Genomic DNA, 17549 nt, shown 5'->3' on the forward strand with positions numbered 1-17549 from the left:
ACAGACCCCTATTTGTACTTTACAGACTGAACCCTGACCTCAGCCTTCATTACTGGTATATTGTATGTCATCAGACCCCTGTGTCTTACAGTCTGAACCCTAACCCTGGCGTTGATCACTGATAATAATGTACGCCATCTGACCCTTGTGTCTTCCACACTGAACCCTGACCTCTACCGTCATCACTTGAATGTTGTATGTCATCTGTCCTCTATGTGTTACAAAGTGAACTGTGAACTTGGCCTTCATCACTGGTAGATTGTACGTCATCTGAACTCAATGTAATATAGCATACAGGTACTGCCGCACATTGCATTCAGTTTCAGTGTACAGTAAATTATAGATGGGTTTCAGCTCAAACCCCTCACAGCAGTCATGCCCCTTTGGGATGAATACAGTGTGCGGCTGTACCTGTATGCTGTATTATATCTAATAGAGCGAGAATGAGCTCTATACCTGTCAGCACCTGAATACAGAGTGTAAATCTACTACAGGCTTGGAGGGGCACTGATATGTTATCTGACCTTTATGTGTTATAGACTGAACCCTGACTTTGGCCGTTATCACTAATACATTGTACATTATCTGACCCTATGTGTACGTTTTACAGACTGAACCCTGACCTCGGCCTTCATCACTGGCACATTGTACAGAGCCCTGACGTTGACTTTCCTAATTTATCATTGGTACATTTTACCTCATCTGACCCCTATGTGTTTGTGTTACATACCGAACCCTGACCTCGACCTTCATCACTGGTACATTGTACATCTTCTGACCCCTATGTGTTACAGACTGAACCTTGTCCTCCATCACTGGTGTATTGTACGTCATCTGACCCCTATGTGTTACATACTGAACCCTTACCTGTTTCCTGACCTTGGCCTTCACTCATCACTGGTACATTGTATGTCATCTGATCCCTATGTGTATGTGTTATAGACTGAACCCTGACCTCTGCCTTCATCACTGGTACATTGTACGTCATCTGACCCCTATGTGTTAGACTGAACCCTTACCTGTTTCCTGACCTTTGCCTTCACCCATTACTGGTACATTGTACATCATCTGACTCCTATGTGTATGTGTTACACACCGAACCTCGACCTCGGCCTTGATCACTGGTACATTGTACGTCATCTGACCCCTATGTGTTACAGACTGAACCCTTACCTGTTTCCTGACTTTGCCTTCACCCATTACTGGTACATTGTACGTCATCTGACTCCTATGTGTTACACACTGAACCTTGGCCTCGATCACTGGTACATTGTATGTCATCTGACCCCTATGTGTTACGGACTGAATCTTGGCCTTGTCCTTCATCACTGGTACAATGTACGTCATCTGACCCCTATGTGTTACATACTGAACTCTTACCTGTTTCTGACCTTTGCCTTCACCCATTACTGGTACATTGTACGTCATCAGACTCCTATGTGTTACAGACTGAACCTCGGCCTTGATCACTGGTACATTGTACATCATCTGACCCCTATGTGTTACAGACTGAACATCGATCTCGGCCTTGATCACTGGTACATTGTACATCATCTGACCCCTATGTGTTACGGACTGAATCTTGGCCTTGTCCTTCATTACTGGTACATTGTACGTCATCTGACCCATGTGTGTTACAAACTAAACCCTGACCTCAGTTTTTATCACTCGTCATTAGTCTATTGCATGTCATGTGACAGCTATGTGTTATAGATTGAACCCTGACCTCAGCCTTCATCAATCATCCTGCTGACATTTCATTGTTGGGGAAATTAAAGGATTTCTGAATAAACTTTATTTACATTGTCTTATCTTCAATTCTGGTTCAGTAGTCCCACTTCTGTCTTTTGTTGCTCCATGCCTTCTTCCTTTGTGTCATCACATAGTGTCATCTCTCCTTCACTCACCGCCCCCTGTGGAGGGATTTCTCTCACGGTAATCTCTGGTCGTAGCTTCAGCATGTGTTCAGCTCCTAGACCCGTTACCAGTGCGAGATCCTCCACTCTGCGGAAGCTGCGGATTCTACGCCGATGGGCTGTGATGCTTTGCGCCAAGGCTCGGGTGACACCTGGTAGAGTCATTAGCTCCTCCTCTGTGGCTAGATTAATGTCCAGGAGACTTTCTGGGGCTAAAGATGGCCTAGCTGGGTGCTGCCGTCTACGGTTTCCTGTTCTGCAGCTGGCAGTGGCACCCATGCCTGGATGGTGACACGGAATCTATGTGGGGGGATTGTCAGAGAGAATATACTGTAGTGAGCACTGATATTTTCTCTTTCACATTCTGTTGTCAGACATACATGTAACAAGATTGTTTGATAAAGGGAATTTTCTTATCAAAAAAATCAACTGCAATCATTGAGCAATAAACAGACATTCGTTTATTTTAAAAGATTAAGCTTAAAGCGGGTTCTAAACCTAAAAAAAAAAAACCTTGCCAGACAAAGACATAATGAGCTAGTATGCATCACATACTAGCTCATTATGAATTACTTACCTTAGAACAAAGCCCCGACACGGACCCCCGGACACCGCTGTGGGAGCTGACATGATCCCTTGGCGTCTCTTCCAGGTTCGGCGGCTCCGGCGCTGTGATTGGCCGGAGCTGTGATGATGTCACTCCCGCGCATGCGCACGGGAGTCATTTTCCGGCAAGCTCCCGGCAAGGAAAGCTGAAGGTCTGCCGGACCTTCAGAGCGCATGCGCCGCTCGCGTGACCGGCTGCATGCAGTGCAAATATTTCCTAAACCGTGCTGGTTTAGGAGATATTAATTGTACCTACAGGTAAGCCTTATTATAGGCTTACCTGTAGTTAAAAGTGGAAAAAAGCGGGATACTACCGCTTTAATGAAAAATCTGAACAAACTCAGATGAATGTTTATTATAGTAGGCGACTGTTTCAATCAAAAATGTATTTAAAAAAAGTTCAGTTGTTTTGTCTGTATGGCCAACATCTACAGCTCTGCAATTTTGTATCTGCTTTCTGTATTCTGGACACCAGGGCAGTACAGGAAACACATTAATTTCTCATCCATTGAGGAACACAGGAAGTCAATATCCTTCAGGAAATACTGCAGCCTACAGAATAGGACACTGAGGCCAGCTCTGGAGAACCTCTCCTGCTACCAGCATGCCTCAGTTATTGCTAGTGTCCTGTGAGGATGAACATTTTTTTCTTTAAACTTTTTTCCTTTTATTATTATACAGGATTTATATAGCGCCGACAGTTTACGCAGCGCTTTACAACTTGAGGGTAGACAGTACAAATACAATACACTTTAATACAGTAGGAATCAGAGGGCCCTGCTCAATAGAGCTTACAATCTAAGAGTAAAGTCTCGTACACACGTACCGATCGTCGGCCGAACGATCGGCCGTCTTTTGTCCAGGGCTGTCGTGTCTGTTGAAAACTGCAAAAGACTGCACACGAATTTTGTCGGCCAACAACAGCCGACTGCAGAAGTGATGTCATGTGATGGTTAACTTTCCTTGTCTTTTTTCTTTTCTGAGCATGCCCAGTCTTGCTAATCTGCTGTCTGTCGGCCGAAATCTGTACTGACTGGCGAACAATCGGCCGTTCTGGTGTTGGCCAACAAAAATTTTAATGCTTGCACGACAGATTCTGTTCGGCCGAAAATGCGCTGTCGGCTGTCGGAAGCATCATACTAACAAGCCTACAATCGGCCGATCGGTCGTCGGCCGAATATTTACGGCCGACAATCGGTACGTGTATACGGGCCTTTAGATTTTTCTTTTTTGCACTGCATCAAAGCTGGTCTCCTAAAATGCAACCTGCCTTTGGAGGGCTGGGTCCTGACCAGTGTTAATTTTGGCAGCAAATTTCAATTTAGTTTTAGTCTTAGGACTAAAATGGCATTTTAGTTTTAGTCCCATTTTAGTCTTCTGCAAGTGTTTTAGTTTTAGTCGTATTTAGTCGACTAAAACGTCCTACATTTTAGTCGACTATAACTCATTTTAGTCATCTATAATCAAATGGGTGTAGTTCAATTGTAATTTGTAATGCATTATTTAAGCATTTCTCTACAATTTCCAAACTCATTATATACTACTGCTGGTCCTGGAGTGAAAAATCTAATATGTTATTATTTATGGTACTAAGCTTTGAGAATGCACCAGTGTTAATTTTGGCAGCAAATTTCGATTTAGTTTTAGTTATAGTCTTTTGACTAAAATGCCATTTTAGTTTTAGTTGTATTTTAGTCATCTGAATTGTTTTAGTTTTAGTCGTGTTTTAGTCGACTAAAAGTGTGTTAATTTAGTCGACGAAAACGTTTTAGACGGTTTTAGTCGACGAAATGAACACTGGTCCTAAACAACTGGACTGAACATTGTGGGGCATGAGCCATTGACCTCAGCACTTGCCTATATTTGAAGGCTCATCAGTGAGACAGCTGATCTAGCAGAGCACTGGGAGCTACATTATTTACTTTGTCACTTGGCCTTGGAAATACTTGCTTTCCACCAAGAATGGGGAGCACTGATGTCATCTGCTAGGTGAGTGTCATGTGCCCATGCTCCTTTTTGCTATTCAGCATTGAAGAAGCATCTCCCTATGTTCATAACAGCTGCCTACAGTGACTGTGGTCACCTCCAGCCATCTTATTCTCACTACCAGCTGTCTTGGTTTCATGACTACCTCGGGGGTCTTGGTTGCCTAACCACCATCTGACCAAGTCATTCTAGACATGGGGAATGGGGACAGTCCTGCTGCAACAGGTGCCCCAGCTCTCACTCTACTAACAGCTGCAGTATTGTCTGCAGCATGCCCACTGATGCAGATCATGTCCTCAAACCAAGAAGTGTTAGAGGACCTGTGTCACAGATGGGGGGGGGGGGGTGTCACTGGATGTAGACCTCCTGGGCTCCAGATTCAAGAAGAAACTGGACAATTTATTCATACAATGTTAAAAGCTAGGAAGTCTACCTCTTGTGAGTTCTATCACCGTGCAAAGCATACTTCTCTTGGGGCTTCCACCTTAGAAGATTGTCTGTGGGACGAATCCTCTCCTTCCTACAGCTGAATCTGGACAAACGTTTGGCTGTCAGCACCACAGGTTGGATCTCTGCCCTTGCCATATTTTTTTTTCAAACACTGACCTTTCACTCCACATTCTAACTTATGGTTTTTAAAGGGAGAGTTCATCTGCTAGAACATGTTACATGTTGCACCTATTTTCACCCCACCCCAACAGTCTCTGTATCCCTCAGTGGATGAGAAAGAATATACATTTTTTTTCGTATTTGTTGCAATATACTTTTTGGAGTCCATAAAGGAACACAGCCTCCCCCATGTCTATAAACACGGTTTTGGTACTGCTTTGCTATGGAACTGAAACATGTAGTGGTGGCGAGAGGGTTGTACTGGGGCTGGCCTACAGCTTGCTTTTTTTGTGTCTTAGCCAATGTCCATTTCTCACGTTGGCGGCAAAATAACCCAAGGCCAGTGACCTCCTATGTCTCAACAGACTCCAGGAAAAAGATTTTACAATGAATACAAAAGTCCAGCTGCTGTGGCAGTTGCAGCATCCCCCATAACACCTTGGCTTAAAGCGGAGTTCCAGCCTCGGGGGTGAAATTTAGCTTAAAATACCCCCGGGACAGTCAGGGCTAGTACATTCCACAATGGATAGCCTCTGTACTGTCCCGGGTCGCACTTACCTTTTATAAGAAATACTTACCTTGAAAATTTCTTCTCCAGCGCTGCCATCTCGGATGTGGGCAGCTGAAGCCAGCGGGTCCTCTTCTGCGTCCTCTTCTCCCAGAATGCGCCTGCACTGGCCCCGCTTGTCACTTCCGGTGCGGGTGCGTCATCCCTCCAAAGCTTCTGGGCATGCCCAGAAGCTGTTTAGCAGGGAATGAGGTGCCCGCACCGGAACTGATGAGCGGGGCCAGCGCAGGCACATTGATTCCTGGGAGTGTTGACGTTCAGCTCCCAGGAATCAATGCAAGGAGGAAGTGACGGCCCGGGCCGCGGCCGCAGAGGGAGGAAGTGGAAGAAAGGTGAGTATATATTCTTCAATAACAAGGTAAGTAAAAAAAAAATCGTAACTCTCCATTTGTTTTTTAGGTGACCTAGAGCAAGCGGATGGCCCAAAATCGATTATGTCGATTTTGAGGCCGGAACTCCACTTTAAAGCATAACTTCACCTTTTGGAGCATGTTACACCCATATTTAGGATAGAACATGTAACATGTTCTCCGCCCCTCACCCCTCCCCAGTGACAGCGAGCAGGCGCCCGCTGTCACTGTTTGAAAATAACGTGGCTATAGGGGGGCTCCGCCCACGTCATTCATTCACAATGTTCTGGGAATAGGAAACTACAAGTACAAGACTTGCTTCAATGAAATACCAGGGTGCTATTGAGCGCTTTGGTAGTTCATTCTCTCTTCCTGTCAGTGTGTATCTGCGCTCCCGTACAAAGGTATGATCAGACAGATACACAGACAAGTCTACAGCAGCCCTGCATGGCACCAGTGATCTGCTGATCACGGGTGCAATGCTTTACAGGCTCCAAATAAAAAATAATAAATGTTTTTTTTTTTTTTTTGACTGCGAAAAGATGCATTTATTTTTTTAAAAAGGCAAACGTATCCTTTAACACAATGTTAGTAACAGGGCATGATGGGACTTGTACTTGACAGAAGTTGAGATCTACTGTTTGCCTGTCAGCATCACCTACCGTAAGAGGAACAGTAAACTATGGGACATCTCATACAGGGTGTAACCCATCCCCTCATGCTAGGCAAAAATAGAAATGATCCAGAACTCACCTGGCCCAGATACTGGTCCCTCCATGTAAGATCTCCGTGTGTACTGGGACTGCCAGCTACCAGAGGACTCTGGTACTGAATGAAGGTGTGTCAGGGCCTAATGAGTAACTATATGACCTTTCCACTGCTAGATAACAGACATGATTACTACACCAACCAATGTAACTGCTCTCTGGCTGACAGCAGTCCTCCAGATCTCGCTTCTGGGTGAGCAACTTAGATGAAGCTGATGAGAGATGATGAAGTATTTCTGGAGAGATAAGAGAACCAGTGACTGGAGAGGAGATTAGAGTCCCCCTGGCTGGAGAAGATAAGGACTGCTTCCAGTATGTACACAGAATGCAGCAGTGTGCTGAATAAAGGTGGAATATGTCTTCCTGCACTTGTACACGCAGTCATGGAGAACCGGCATTGATCCCTGACACAGAAATTTGTAACCCAAACCAATCAATAAGCTGCAGATGATCTCTCCCTGCATCCAATCAGTACATTGCCTTGACATCATGTGACAGCCCATTTCTCAGCATGAGGAGGAAATGACTGAAGGCACACCATTGTGCCATCTCATCAGAGCTGTCACATAACAGAATCACGTTACACATCTGTCACTTTAAATGAAGGCCGGACACAGGAGAGGTGACATTGAATCTTTATTGAACATTATATACACAGAGTTTGAAATTCACAGAGATCGAAAGTCACAAGGAGTCCTGGAGCTGGCTGGGTTTCAGGAGAATCTTCTCACCCGGTTTGAATGCTGGCATTCCCAGATATGGGCAACTGGCACAGCGAAACGCGTCTCCGAGATAACACTGGAAGATAAAACCCCTGAAGTGAGCTGCCAGTATCCAGTCATCTGTTATCTCCCCGCCACACACACACACACACACCACTGAAGTTGCCAGATCCACAACATCTGTCATGTCCTAACCCTGCTATAAAAACACACCCCCTCCCCTATATATATATATATATATATATATATATGAACACTGACACCTCCTACCTCCAATATATAAACCACTGACACCTCCTACCTCCAATATATAAACCACTGACACCTCCAACCCCCAATATATATATATATAAACCACTGACACCTCCAACCCCCAATATATATATATATAAACCACTGACACCTCCAACCCCCAATATATATAAACCACTGACACCTCCAACCCCCCAATATATAAACCACTGACACCTCCAACCCCCCCCAATATATAAACCACTGACACCTCCAACCCCCAATATATAAACCACCGACACCTCCTGACCTACTTGGTGTGACTACCCTCTTCCTTCAAACCAGCATCAATTCCTTTCCTATACTTGCACAAAGTCAAGGATTTTGTAGGATTAGGTGCAGGAGTCAGGTTTACGATTAACCAAATTATATCAAGCAGGTGCCAACGATCATTCCTTTTATATGTGGGTTGAAACAGAAACAGCTGTGTAGAAGACTTAAAACTGGGTGAGAAACAGCCAAATTCTGCTACTAAGATGAGGTTATGGAAGACAGTTTCATGTCACAGATCATATACCATGCAAAGACTGAGCACAGGAACAAAACACAAGGTAGTTATACTGCATCAGCAAGGTTTCTCCTAGGCAAAGATTTCCAAGACTGGCGTTTCATGATGTGCAGTTTGAGCTCTTTTGAAAAAGCACAAATAAAAAAAGGGCAACATAGAGGATTGTAGGTGCAGTGGTCGGCCAAGGAAGCAATGCAGCAGATGAAAATCACACAGTTGTTAACTTCCCTTCAGATCGGAAGATATCCAGCAGTGCCATCAGCACAGAACTGACGGAAACCAGTGGGACCCGGGTACAACCATCTACTGTCTGGAGAAGTCTGCCCAGAAGTGGTCTTCACGGAAGAATTGTGGCCAAAAAGCCATTCCTCTGACAAAGAAACAAGGCTAAGAGACTCAACCATGGATGAAAACATAGGAACTAGGGTGCAAAAAAAAAAAAAGGGATTTTTGACTAACTGTAAAATCCATTTCTCTGATGTTCATTGATGGACACAGCTCCTGATTTGTCTTAACCATTGGGTTATACTGCCCCCTACAGGAGTATGACACTAGGCAGGAAAAAGCTTGACTACACCTATGGGCAGTCTCAGGGGGGTAAACATCCACTCTCAGCTATTGGCAATCAGTTTTGTTACAAGCAGTATCAGAAGAAAGCCAACTCCACAGAGGGGTGGGTGCTGTGTCCGTCAATGAACATCAGAAAAATGTATTTTACGGTAAGTCAAAAATCCCATTTTCTCTTTTGCTCATTGACGGACACAGCTCCTGATTCTTAACCATTGGGACGTCCCAAAGCAGTGTCAAACAAGAGGGGTGGGAAACAGCAGAAAAAAAATTCCCAAGGCTAACCATAGCCAACCAGGTAACATGGAGCTCAACCTTAAACAACTGGAGCTCACCTGAAAAAAAACAATACTCCCTCAAAAAGGACCAGGTCCTCTTAACAGCAGCCAGCAAAACCTTGCGGCCAAAGGAAGCATACGCAGATGGCCAAACATCCACTTTACATAAACACTGTGTAAAAGTGTGCACCGACAACCAAGTGGCCTCCTTGCAAACCTGCGTCACTGACGCTAGACGACGGAATGTCCAGGAGACACTAAACGCCCCACTAGAGAGTGCGCCTTGACAGGAAAAGGAGGAACCTGACCCTTGATGCAATAGGCCTGACCCACCGTCTGATCCACCAGGAAATGGTCGCAAAAGAAGCAGACAACCCTTTGTGAGGTCCGTCTGTAAGCACAAATAGAGAGTCTCACTTCCTAAAAGAGTCCGTAGCTGTAAATTGTAATAAAAATTACCATTTGCAGCCCTGTCGCATTTACATCCAGTCCATATTTTACGGTATATGTGTGGCTGACTTACGTTTACCACAATCACAATTTTCTTTACTTCACATTATAGCAACAAATTGTTCTAGTTAAAGAGAAGGTTTAGCTGTTATTTTTTTTTTCTAAGCTGTCAGGTACACCCTAATTCCCCCAACCACATCCAAGGCAATTTCCTTCGGATGTTTAGGACTGGGACACAGGGGAAGCCACACAATATCTTCATTCAGATGACAGTCAGAGACCACCTTAAGAAGGAATGACGGACAGAGGCAAAAGCATCACCTTATCCTTTTGAATCACCATAAGGTGAACGACAGGATAACGCCGCCAGTTCCCACCATAAGGTTATCAACAGAATAACGCCGCCAGTTCCGACACCATGCGGGCAGAGGTGATAGCCACCAAAGAAGGCCACCTTCTGGGGCAGCAAAGCAGGGAAACTCCCCTGAATGTTTTCAAAGGGAGGCTTCTGTAGAGCTGACAGCACCACAATAAGATTCCAAGGGGACAACGGAGCCCGAATAGAAGGAACCAAATGTCGGACACCCTGAAGAAAAGGTGCGCACCAGGGAGTGAGTGGCCAAAGGTCATTGGAAAAAGACCGCCAAAAACCGATATCTGACCCTTGATGGTACTCAAGGCCAATTTTTGTTCGACCCCTTCCTTGAAGGAAGGTTAAGGTGCGATCCAACGTGAAGGAGCGAGAATGAACCCCAATAGACTCTCACCACACAAGGTATGCCTTCCACGTACGATGGTAGATCTTCCTAGAAGTAGATTTCCTAGCTTTTAACAGCGTAGGAATCACTGACTCAGACAAACCACCATCCTTAAGCACCTGGCTTTCAACAGCCAAGCCATCAAAGCCAGCGACTATAAAGCAGAATGGAAGATCGGTCCTTGGGACAGCAGATCCTTCCTGTGAGAAAGTCCAAGGAGCATCAGCGACCAGCCGTACCAGATCGGTGTACCAAGACCGACGAGGCCAGTCTGGAGTCACTAGAATGACCGGAATCCCTTCTGCCTGGATCCTGCACAGGAGTCGTGGCAGAAGTTTGAGAGCCTGGAACGAATTAGTCAGCCCACCTTAGAATGCCAGCTACTTACCGAGACGCCAGGACACTTTTTGTGCCCCCTTGCTGATTGACATAGACCACGGCCATGGCATTGTTCGAATGGTTCGTACCATACACCCCTGAAGACAAATTGTCCAATGAGCCAAAGTCTGATCGCTCAGAGATCCAGTGCCAGAGTCCAGACCCCCTGAGCACATCTGTGCCTAGGACGCCTTCCCACCCAGACAGGCTGGCATCCGCGGTGACAACCGTCCAGTACAGGGGGAGAAAGGATTTTCCCTGTCGTAGATCTTACCCCACCAGGAACAGGGTGGGCAGCGCTGCGGAAAGGACACTGCTCCATCGTACTGAGGGTGCTGTCGGCCCGGAGGAAACGCTGTGGCTCAGGCCGAAGCCAGTTCGTATGTGCCATCGCGAGTCATTTAACTCTTAGGCCATCTCCCGCCCTAAGGCAGAGCTGCGGTCTGCACGCGCTCGCTGGCCGGACCCTAAGGATCTAGATCAGGGATTCCCATCTACGGCCCTGAAGCGGTTGTAGAATTACACATCCCATGAGGCATTGTAAAACTCTGACATTCACATAAGTGACTAGGCATGATGGGATTTGTAGTTCCTGAACAATTGCAGGGCCGTAGTTTGGGAATCCCTGATCTAGATTATCCAGTTCATTGCCCAGTCCGGCAGTTGATTGTAGATCACAGGAACAAAATAATAATAAAAGAGCAAAAAATTCCATTTAAAAAGAAAAAATTTCCAGGGCCAGAGATCCCAGCAAGGAACTAGGTCCTTTCTCCTGACTAGGCACAAAAAAAATAAATAAAAAAAAAAAAACTGAGTGCCTATAGCTGAGTGAGTGTATACCCCCTGGGACTGCCCATAGGCATAGTTAAGCTTTTTCCTGCCTAGTGTCCTACTCCTGTAGGGTGCAGTATAACCCAATGGTTAAGAAAAATCTCTGGATTGATTGAGTCAAAATGTGAAATATTTGGCTGTAGCAGGAGGCAGTTTGTTGATGAAGGGCTGGAGAGCGATACAAAAATGAGTGTTTGCAGGCAACAGTGAAGCATGCTGGAGGTTCCTTGCAAGTTTTGAGCTGCATTTCTAGAAATGGAGTTGGAAATTTGTTTAGGATCAATGGTGTCCTCAATGGGGAGAAATACAGGCAGATTCCTATCCATCATGCCATATCATCAGGAAGGCGTGTGATTGGCCCCAAATTTATTCTGCAGAAGGACAACAACCACAAGAACAAGAAGTCCTGGAAGTGATGGTTTGGCCCCCCACAGAGTCCTGATCTCAACATCAAGGAGCCTGTCTTGGATTACATGAAGAGACAGCCTACATCCACAGATCTGTGGTTAGTTCTCCAGGATGTTTGGAACAACCTACCTGCCAAGTTCCTTCACAAACTGTGTGCAAGTGTATCTAAAAGAATCGATGCTGTTTTTATAGACAAAGTGTAGTCAAACCAAGTACTAATTTGATTTTTTTCTTCTGTTCATTTACTTTCCTTCTTAATTGATAAAAATAAACTATTAACCATTTGCACAGTATATATATAGATCTATATATAGATAGATAGATAGATAGATAGATAGATATAGAGAGAGAGAGAGAGAGAGAGAGAGAGAGAGAGAGAACACCACTGAAGTGAGCTGCAAGAGCCACATAATCTGTTGTCTCCTATCCTGCTGTTAATTATCCTCTCCCCTTCCATTTATATACCCTCCATTCTCTTGAATAACACCCCAACCGTCCTTCAAGAACAACTATACTTATACTCACATTGCCACATGCTGATGGGGTCGATGTGGGGGCAGAACTCTTCTTTTCCTCTTCCAGTTCCTCTGCTAATCCACATGAGCTGCGTGAGATCAATATCAAAAGGTCACAAACCTCGGTACCATTCAACAATCCTAGCGAAAGACTGGACCCCCCCCCCAAATGCATCAGACCGGCAGGTTGGACCCCTCCTCAACATCCCACACCCAGAGGCTGGGACCTTTCCTCAATTCATCAGACCTGGGGGCAGGACCCCTCCTCAATTCGTCAGACCTGGGGGCAGGACCCCTCCTCAATTCGTCAGACCTGGGGGCAGGACCCCTCCTCAATTCATCAGACCTGGGGGCAGGACCCCTCCTCAACACCTCATACATAAAGGCAAGATCTGTTATCTACAAAGCAGGAGGGAAAATGGGGACTCTGTAGGGGCCCCTGTGCAGAAGACATCCCATGGTACACAAGGCAGTGTACTCACCAGTTCTTGCAGGCTTTGCGTTTCTTCTCAGTGCCTTCTCCACAGCCCGGGGCTTTCAGTGTAGAGGGGAGTGGCTTCTTCATGTCATCCGGATCCAGAAGATCATCTGAGTCCAAGAGATCCTTAGAGGAGGAGTACCATCATTGCTTGTGTGTCCCATGACAATCTCATCTATGTGTGTCAGTTACAATTAGTACAGAGGCTGCTGGCGGTTGTATCTTATGTGTCACTTACAGTTAGTACTGCTGGGGTTTCATTTAATGTGTGTCAGTTACAGTTAGTACAGGAGCCTGTTAAGGATTTAGTCTTATGTGTGCCAGTTACATTTAGTACCGAAGCGTGCTGGGGCTGTATCTTATGTGTCACTTACAGTTAGTACCGGAGCCTGCTGGGAATGGTATCTTAGGTGTGTCAGTTATACTTAGTACTGCTGCAAGTTGAAGACAGGACACCCAGTTATAGATACTCACCACTTCATCATCATTTATATCATTTGCTGACAGCGTCCAGAGTTTCACTGCAGCTGGATCTACAGCCGGCTTCCCTGAGAGAGGAAAGAGAATAGTCAGACCATCACCAGACAATTCACACACTGTCCTCCCCGCTGCCTTTATTACACAAAATGAACATGGTGCATGTAAACAGATCTGACTCTGTCTCATACATTTTCATCTTCTATCCATGGAGTCCTCTGCAGCCTACCCTTCTCTCCCCATAATAACAATGTATCATTGCCTGCAGAAAGCCTAGTATAATGTGATCTCATTGTCTGCAGCAAGCCCAGCATAACATGATCTCAACACCTAAATGCAAGCCTAGCAATGATATGAGTCACCTGTGTGTTTTTTTTGTGGCCCCCCCATTAGGTGTACCCTTTATGATTCCTCTGTGCAGCCTTCAGTTGTTTTCTTAGCCACAGTCTTCAAGATAAGAAAATACAGTGGGCACTGCAGCCTTCTGAGTCCCCCTCTGACAAACCATTCATGATACAATTCCCCTGAGCTGTGTGGCCCCCTTGGATGGACTCTTTATAATAGGATTCCCCAGTGCGGCCCTCTGTGGCCCCCTTGGGCAAACCCTTCATGATAGAATTCCTCTGTGTCCCCCTTGGATGGATCTTTCATGATAGGATTCATCTGTGGCCTCCTTGAATGGACCCTTCATGACATGATTCCTCTCTGGCCCCCTTGGATGGACCTTTCATGATACGATTCCCCTGAGCACTATGGCCTCCTCAGACTAACCCTTCATGATATGATTCCCCCCCTATGGCCCTCTCAGAAGGACTCCTCATGATAGGATTGCTCTGTGATCCCTTGGGACAGACCCTTCTGTTTTCCCCATGTGGCACTCGGTGGCCCCATACCTGTCACAGGGCGTTTGAGAAGTGCCAGCGGTCGGGAAGATCCGACTTCATAGTTGGGTTTTGTAGCTCGGATTCTGACTGAAGTCAGGTCAGTCCCAGAGTGGCCGAGCGTTTCCTTCACATGTTGGGTCTGTCTGTCTGTCAGGGCTACATTCAGAATCTGCAGAGGAAAATACATCACTATGGGGGGCAGCCAAACACATTCCACACTACAACAATACCACACCTCATTGGCCCAGAGAGAGGAAGGGAATGACAACAAACTAGTGGTGCACCAAAATAAAAATTCTGGTCTCAAAACCGAAAATTCAAGATGCATTTGGCCAAAAGCCGAAAACCAAAATGGGGCAGTTTTTAAAAAATATATATATATTTTTTATCTATATAAATGTATTATATTCAACTTTTTAATAATTCCTTTTCAGCCGATAGGCTGCTTTCACACTGAGCAGTTTTCAAAGCTCTTTTGCGTTAAAAAAAAGAAAAGCGCAAGAGAAGCTCAAGAAAAGTGCATCCCTTTAAATTCTATGTATATCTTCACACTGGTCCGTTGCTCTACCCCCCCCCCCCCCATCTAATGTGAACACACAGCAGATGTTGTGACCACTACCTCTATGATGTAACCAATCAGTGATCACTCCCTCTCTAATGTAAACTCTCTCTGATCCCTGAATATCAATGACTCAGACAGAAAAGATATGCAGAATGTCAAATCTTCTATGCAGCTGACCATCCCTTGCTCATATTCATCTCCTTCACAGGACTAATATCTTCACTTCTAGGCATGTAGCCATCATATTCTAATCTCATTGGCTGAAATTAAGGATCCTGGTGTTGTACGAAGGGTGGACCTCTCTTTATTGGACAGAAATACACTTCCTACATCATATCGCAGGAGGTGGAAAGGGGTGGGGCTTTATTCCACATAATGACATTCCAACCCATGGGTGGCAGTGGAAGAATGACATCATAAGTGAGGTTTCAACATCAATCAGTTATAAAGTACGAGTGACGTACAGCTCTATACAATACTAGGTTTACCTCTGGACTCCAGGAAAATTACCACCCCCATCATCACTTACCTGTGTCACACTTGTCATCCCAGAAAGGGTGAGAGCAGAGGAGAGCTGGGCCGGTGACCGCAGATGGGCGCTGTGATCTAATGAAGAGACAAATCAGAGACACTCAAGTATACAGAGGAAGTGACATCACCTGGCCAAAGGAGCATATACTCAATCTACTACATAGATGACTCCACTCACATGAGGCATGAGGCCAGAGAGGAAGTGTGCGACCTGAGGCGCGATGTCAGAGAGGAAGTGTGCGACCTGAGGCGCGATGTCAGAGAGGAAGTGTGCGACCTGAGGCGCGATGTCAGAGAGGAAGTGTGCGACCTGAGGCGCGATGTCAGAGAGGACGTGTGCGACCTGAGGCGCGATGTCAGAGAGGACGTGTGCGACCTGAGGCGCGATGTCAGAGAGGACGTGTGCGACCTGAGGCGCGATGTCAGAGAGGACGTGTGCGACCTGAGGCGTGATGTCAGAGAGGACGTGTGCGACCTGAGGCGTGATGTCAGAGAGGACGTGTGCGACCTGAGGCGCGATGTCAGAGAGGACGTGTGTGACGTGAGGCGCGATGTCAGAGAGGACGTGTGTGACGTGAGGCGCGATGTCAGAGAGGACGTGTGTGACGTGAGGCGCGATGTCAGAGAGGACGTGTGTGACGTGAGGCGCGATGTCAGAGAGGAAGTGTGTGACGTGAGGCGTGATGTCAGAGAGGAAATGTGCGACATGAGGCGTGATGTCAGAGAGGACGTGTGTGAAGTGAGGCGCGATGTCAGAGAGGAAGTGTGTGACGTGAGGCGCGATGTCATAGAGGAAGTGTGTGACGTGAGGCGCGATGTCATAGAGGAAGTGTGTGACGTGAGGCGCGATGTCATAGAGGAAGTGTGTGACGTGAGGCGCGATGTCATAGAGGAAGTGTGTGACATGAGGCATGATGTCAGAGTGAAAGTGTGCGAGATGTGATGCCAGAGAGGAAGTGTGCTATGTGAGGTCAGACAAGAAGTTTGCAGATATAGGAGGGCACAATGACTGCACTATGCCTTCTGACATTATAAAGTGACCTGTAAAGTGCAATTTAACATGTTATTAGATAATGGGAGCATCCAACAAAACCAACCACAAAGGGAGTAACAATCCCAGTACCACACACCCACATCTCACCGGCTTGGAGATCCACTGGCTCCTGGATGATCATTGTACCCCCCGGCTTCAGAATTCGAGCTGCTTCCACCAGAATGTCAGCACTGTGAATAGTTGTACTTCCTGGAACTAAACCGAGGAGGACGACGTCAAAGCAGGAATCACGGTGTGCCGCTATAAGGAGAGGATTTGATCAGTACACTGGAGGAGAGGGGACACATTTTATCATATTCAGGAGATACCATCAGTACACTGGAGGAGAGGGTTAGGGTAAAACTTACACATCAACAGGCGTTCCACATTCTCTATGGAAACCTTCCCATCCAGGGCCACTGCGGTCTGCACTTGTGCTACAAACTCCTGAAGACTCTCTATGGAGGAGGAGCCATCCCATGTTACTGCCACATGTTGACCAGGTGACACGGAGTCACCTAAACTACCCATTCTGCATCAGATGAGAAAGATGTACATTATATACATACACACACATTGTACCTCCTATTTACAGTTCTGAGTACAGAGCCGGTTTGGCCAGTGATTCTGAAATGGGCAGTGGGAGGATACATTTCCCCTAAATCTGTACTCAGGGGATAATGGCTTCCCTTTACATTGATGGACAGTGGGGAAGAGCTCCCTTGGTCAGTGGTGAAGGGCCCTATACACTGGTGAAAATTGGGGGAAAGGATCCCATAAAAGGGTGCTCAGTGGGGGTAAGGGCTCTTGTACAATGTTATTCAGAGGGGAAAGGACCCCCATACATTGGTGATGGTCAGTAGAGAAGGGCACCCTATTTTTGATCTCGATCAGCTCTTTTGGGTTGTTGGCTGGGTTCTGGCTTGGACAGTTGAGCTCTGGTCTCTAGATGAAGGGTGGATAGTTGGGGACTGGATGCGGAGCAGATAGTTGATCTCTTATCTTTGAATAAAGGGTGGATGGTTGGGGCTTGGATAAAGAGCAGATAGTTGGGCTCTGGCCTCTGGATGAAGGGT

The 17549-nt window shown here is 46.1% G+C and overlaps 1 protein-coding gene and 1 long non-coding RNA gene across 2 annotated transcripts; both read right to left on the reverse strand.

Moving 5' to 3' along the window:
* Positions 1–513: 513 nt before the first annotated feature.
* Positions 514–1580, reverse strand: LOC309565787. Its single transcript, XR_014225829.1, has 3 exons — positions 1516–1580; positions 1249–1386; positions 514–879 (listed from the first exon to the last, which is right to left on the reverse strand). It is a non-coding gene; the product is annotated as an uncharacterized lncRNA (long non-coding RNA).
* A 5888-nt stretch (positions 1581–7468) lies between these two features.
* Positions 7469–17005, reverse strand: CIAPIN1 (cytokine induced apoptosis inhibitor 1). The gene is made up of 8 exons (XM_082270779.1): positions 16842–17005; positions 16582–16734; positions 15439–15515; positions 14357–14516; positions 13461–13534; positions 12991–13112; positions 12519–12597; positions 7469–7600 (listed from the first exon to the last, which is right to left on the reverse strand). Exons 1-8 carry the CDS (start codon positions 17002–17004, stop codon positions 7487–7489), a joined length of 942 nt encoding a protein of 313 aa, XP_082126905.1. The 5' UTR covers position 17005; the 3' UTR covers positions 7469–7486.
* Between the last annotated feature and the right edge of the window lie 544 nt (positions 17006–17549).

The sequence above is a fragment of the Pelophylax lessonae genome (assembly GCF_965119305.1).
Source record: "Pelophylax lessonae genome assembly, chromosome: 10".
Classification (NCBI taxonomy): domain Eukaryota; kingdom Metazoa; phylum Chordata; class Amphibia; order Anura; family Ranidae; genus Pelophylax; species Pelophylax lessonae.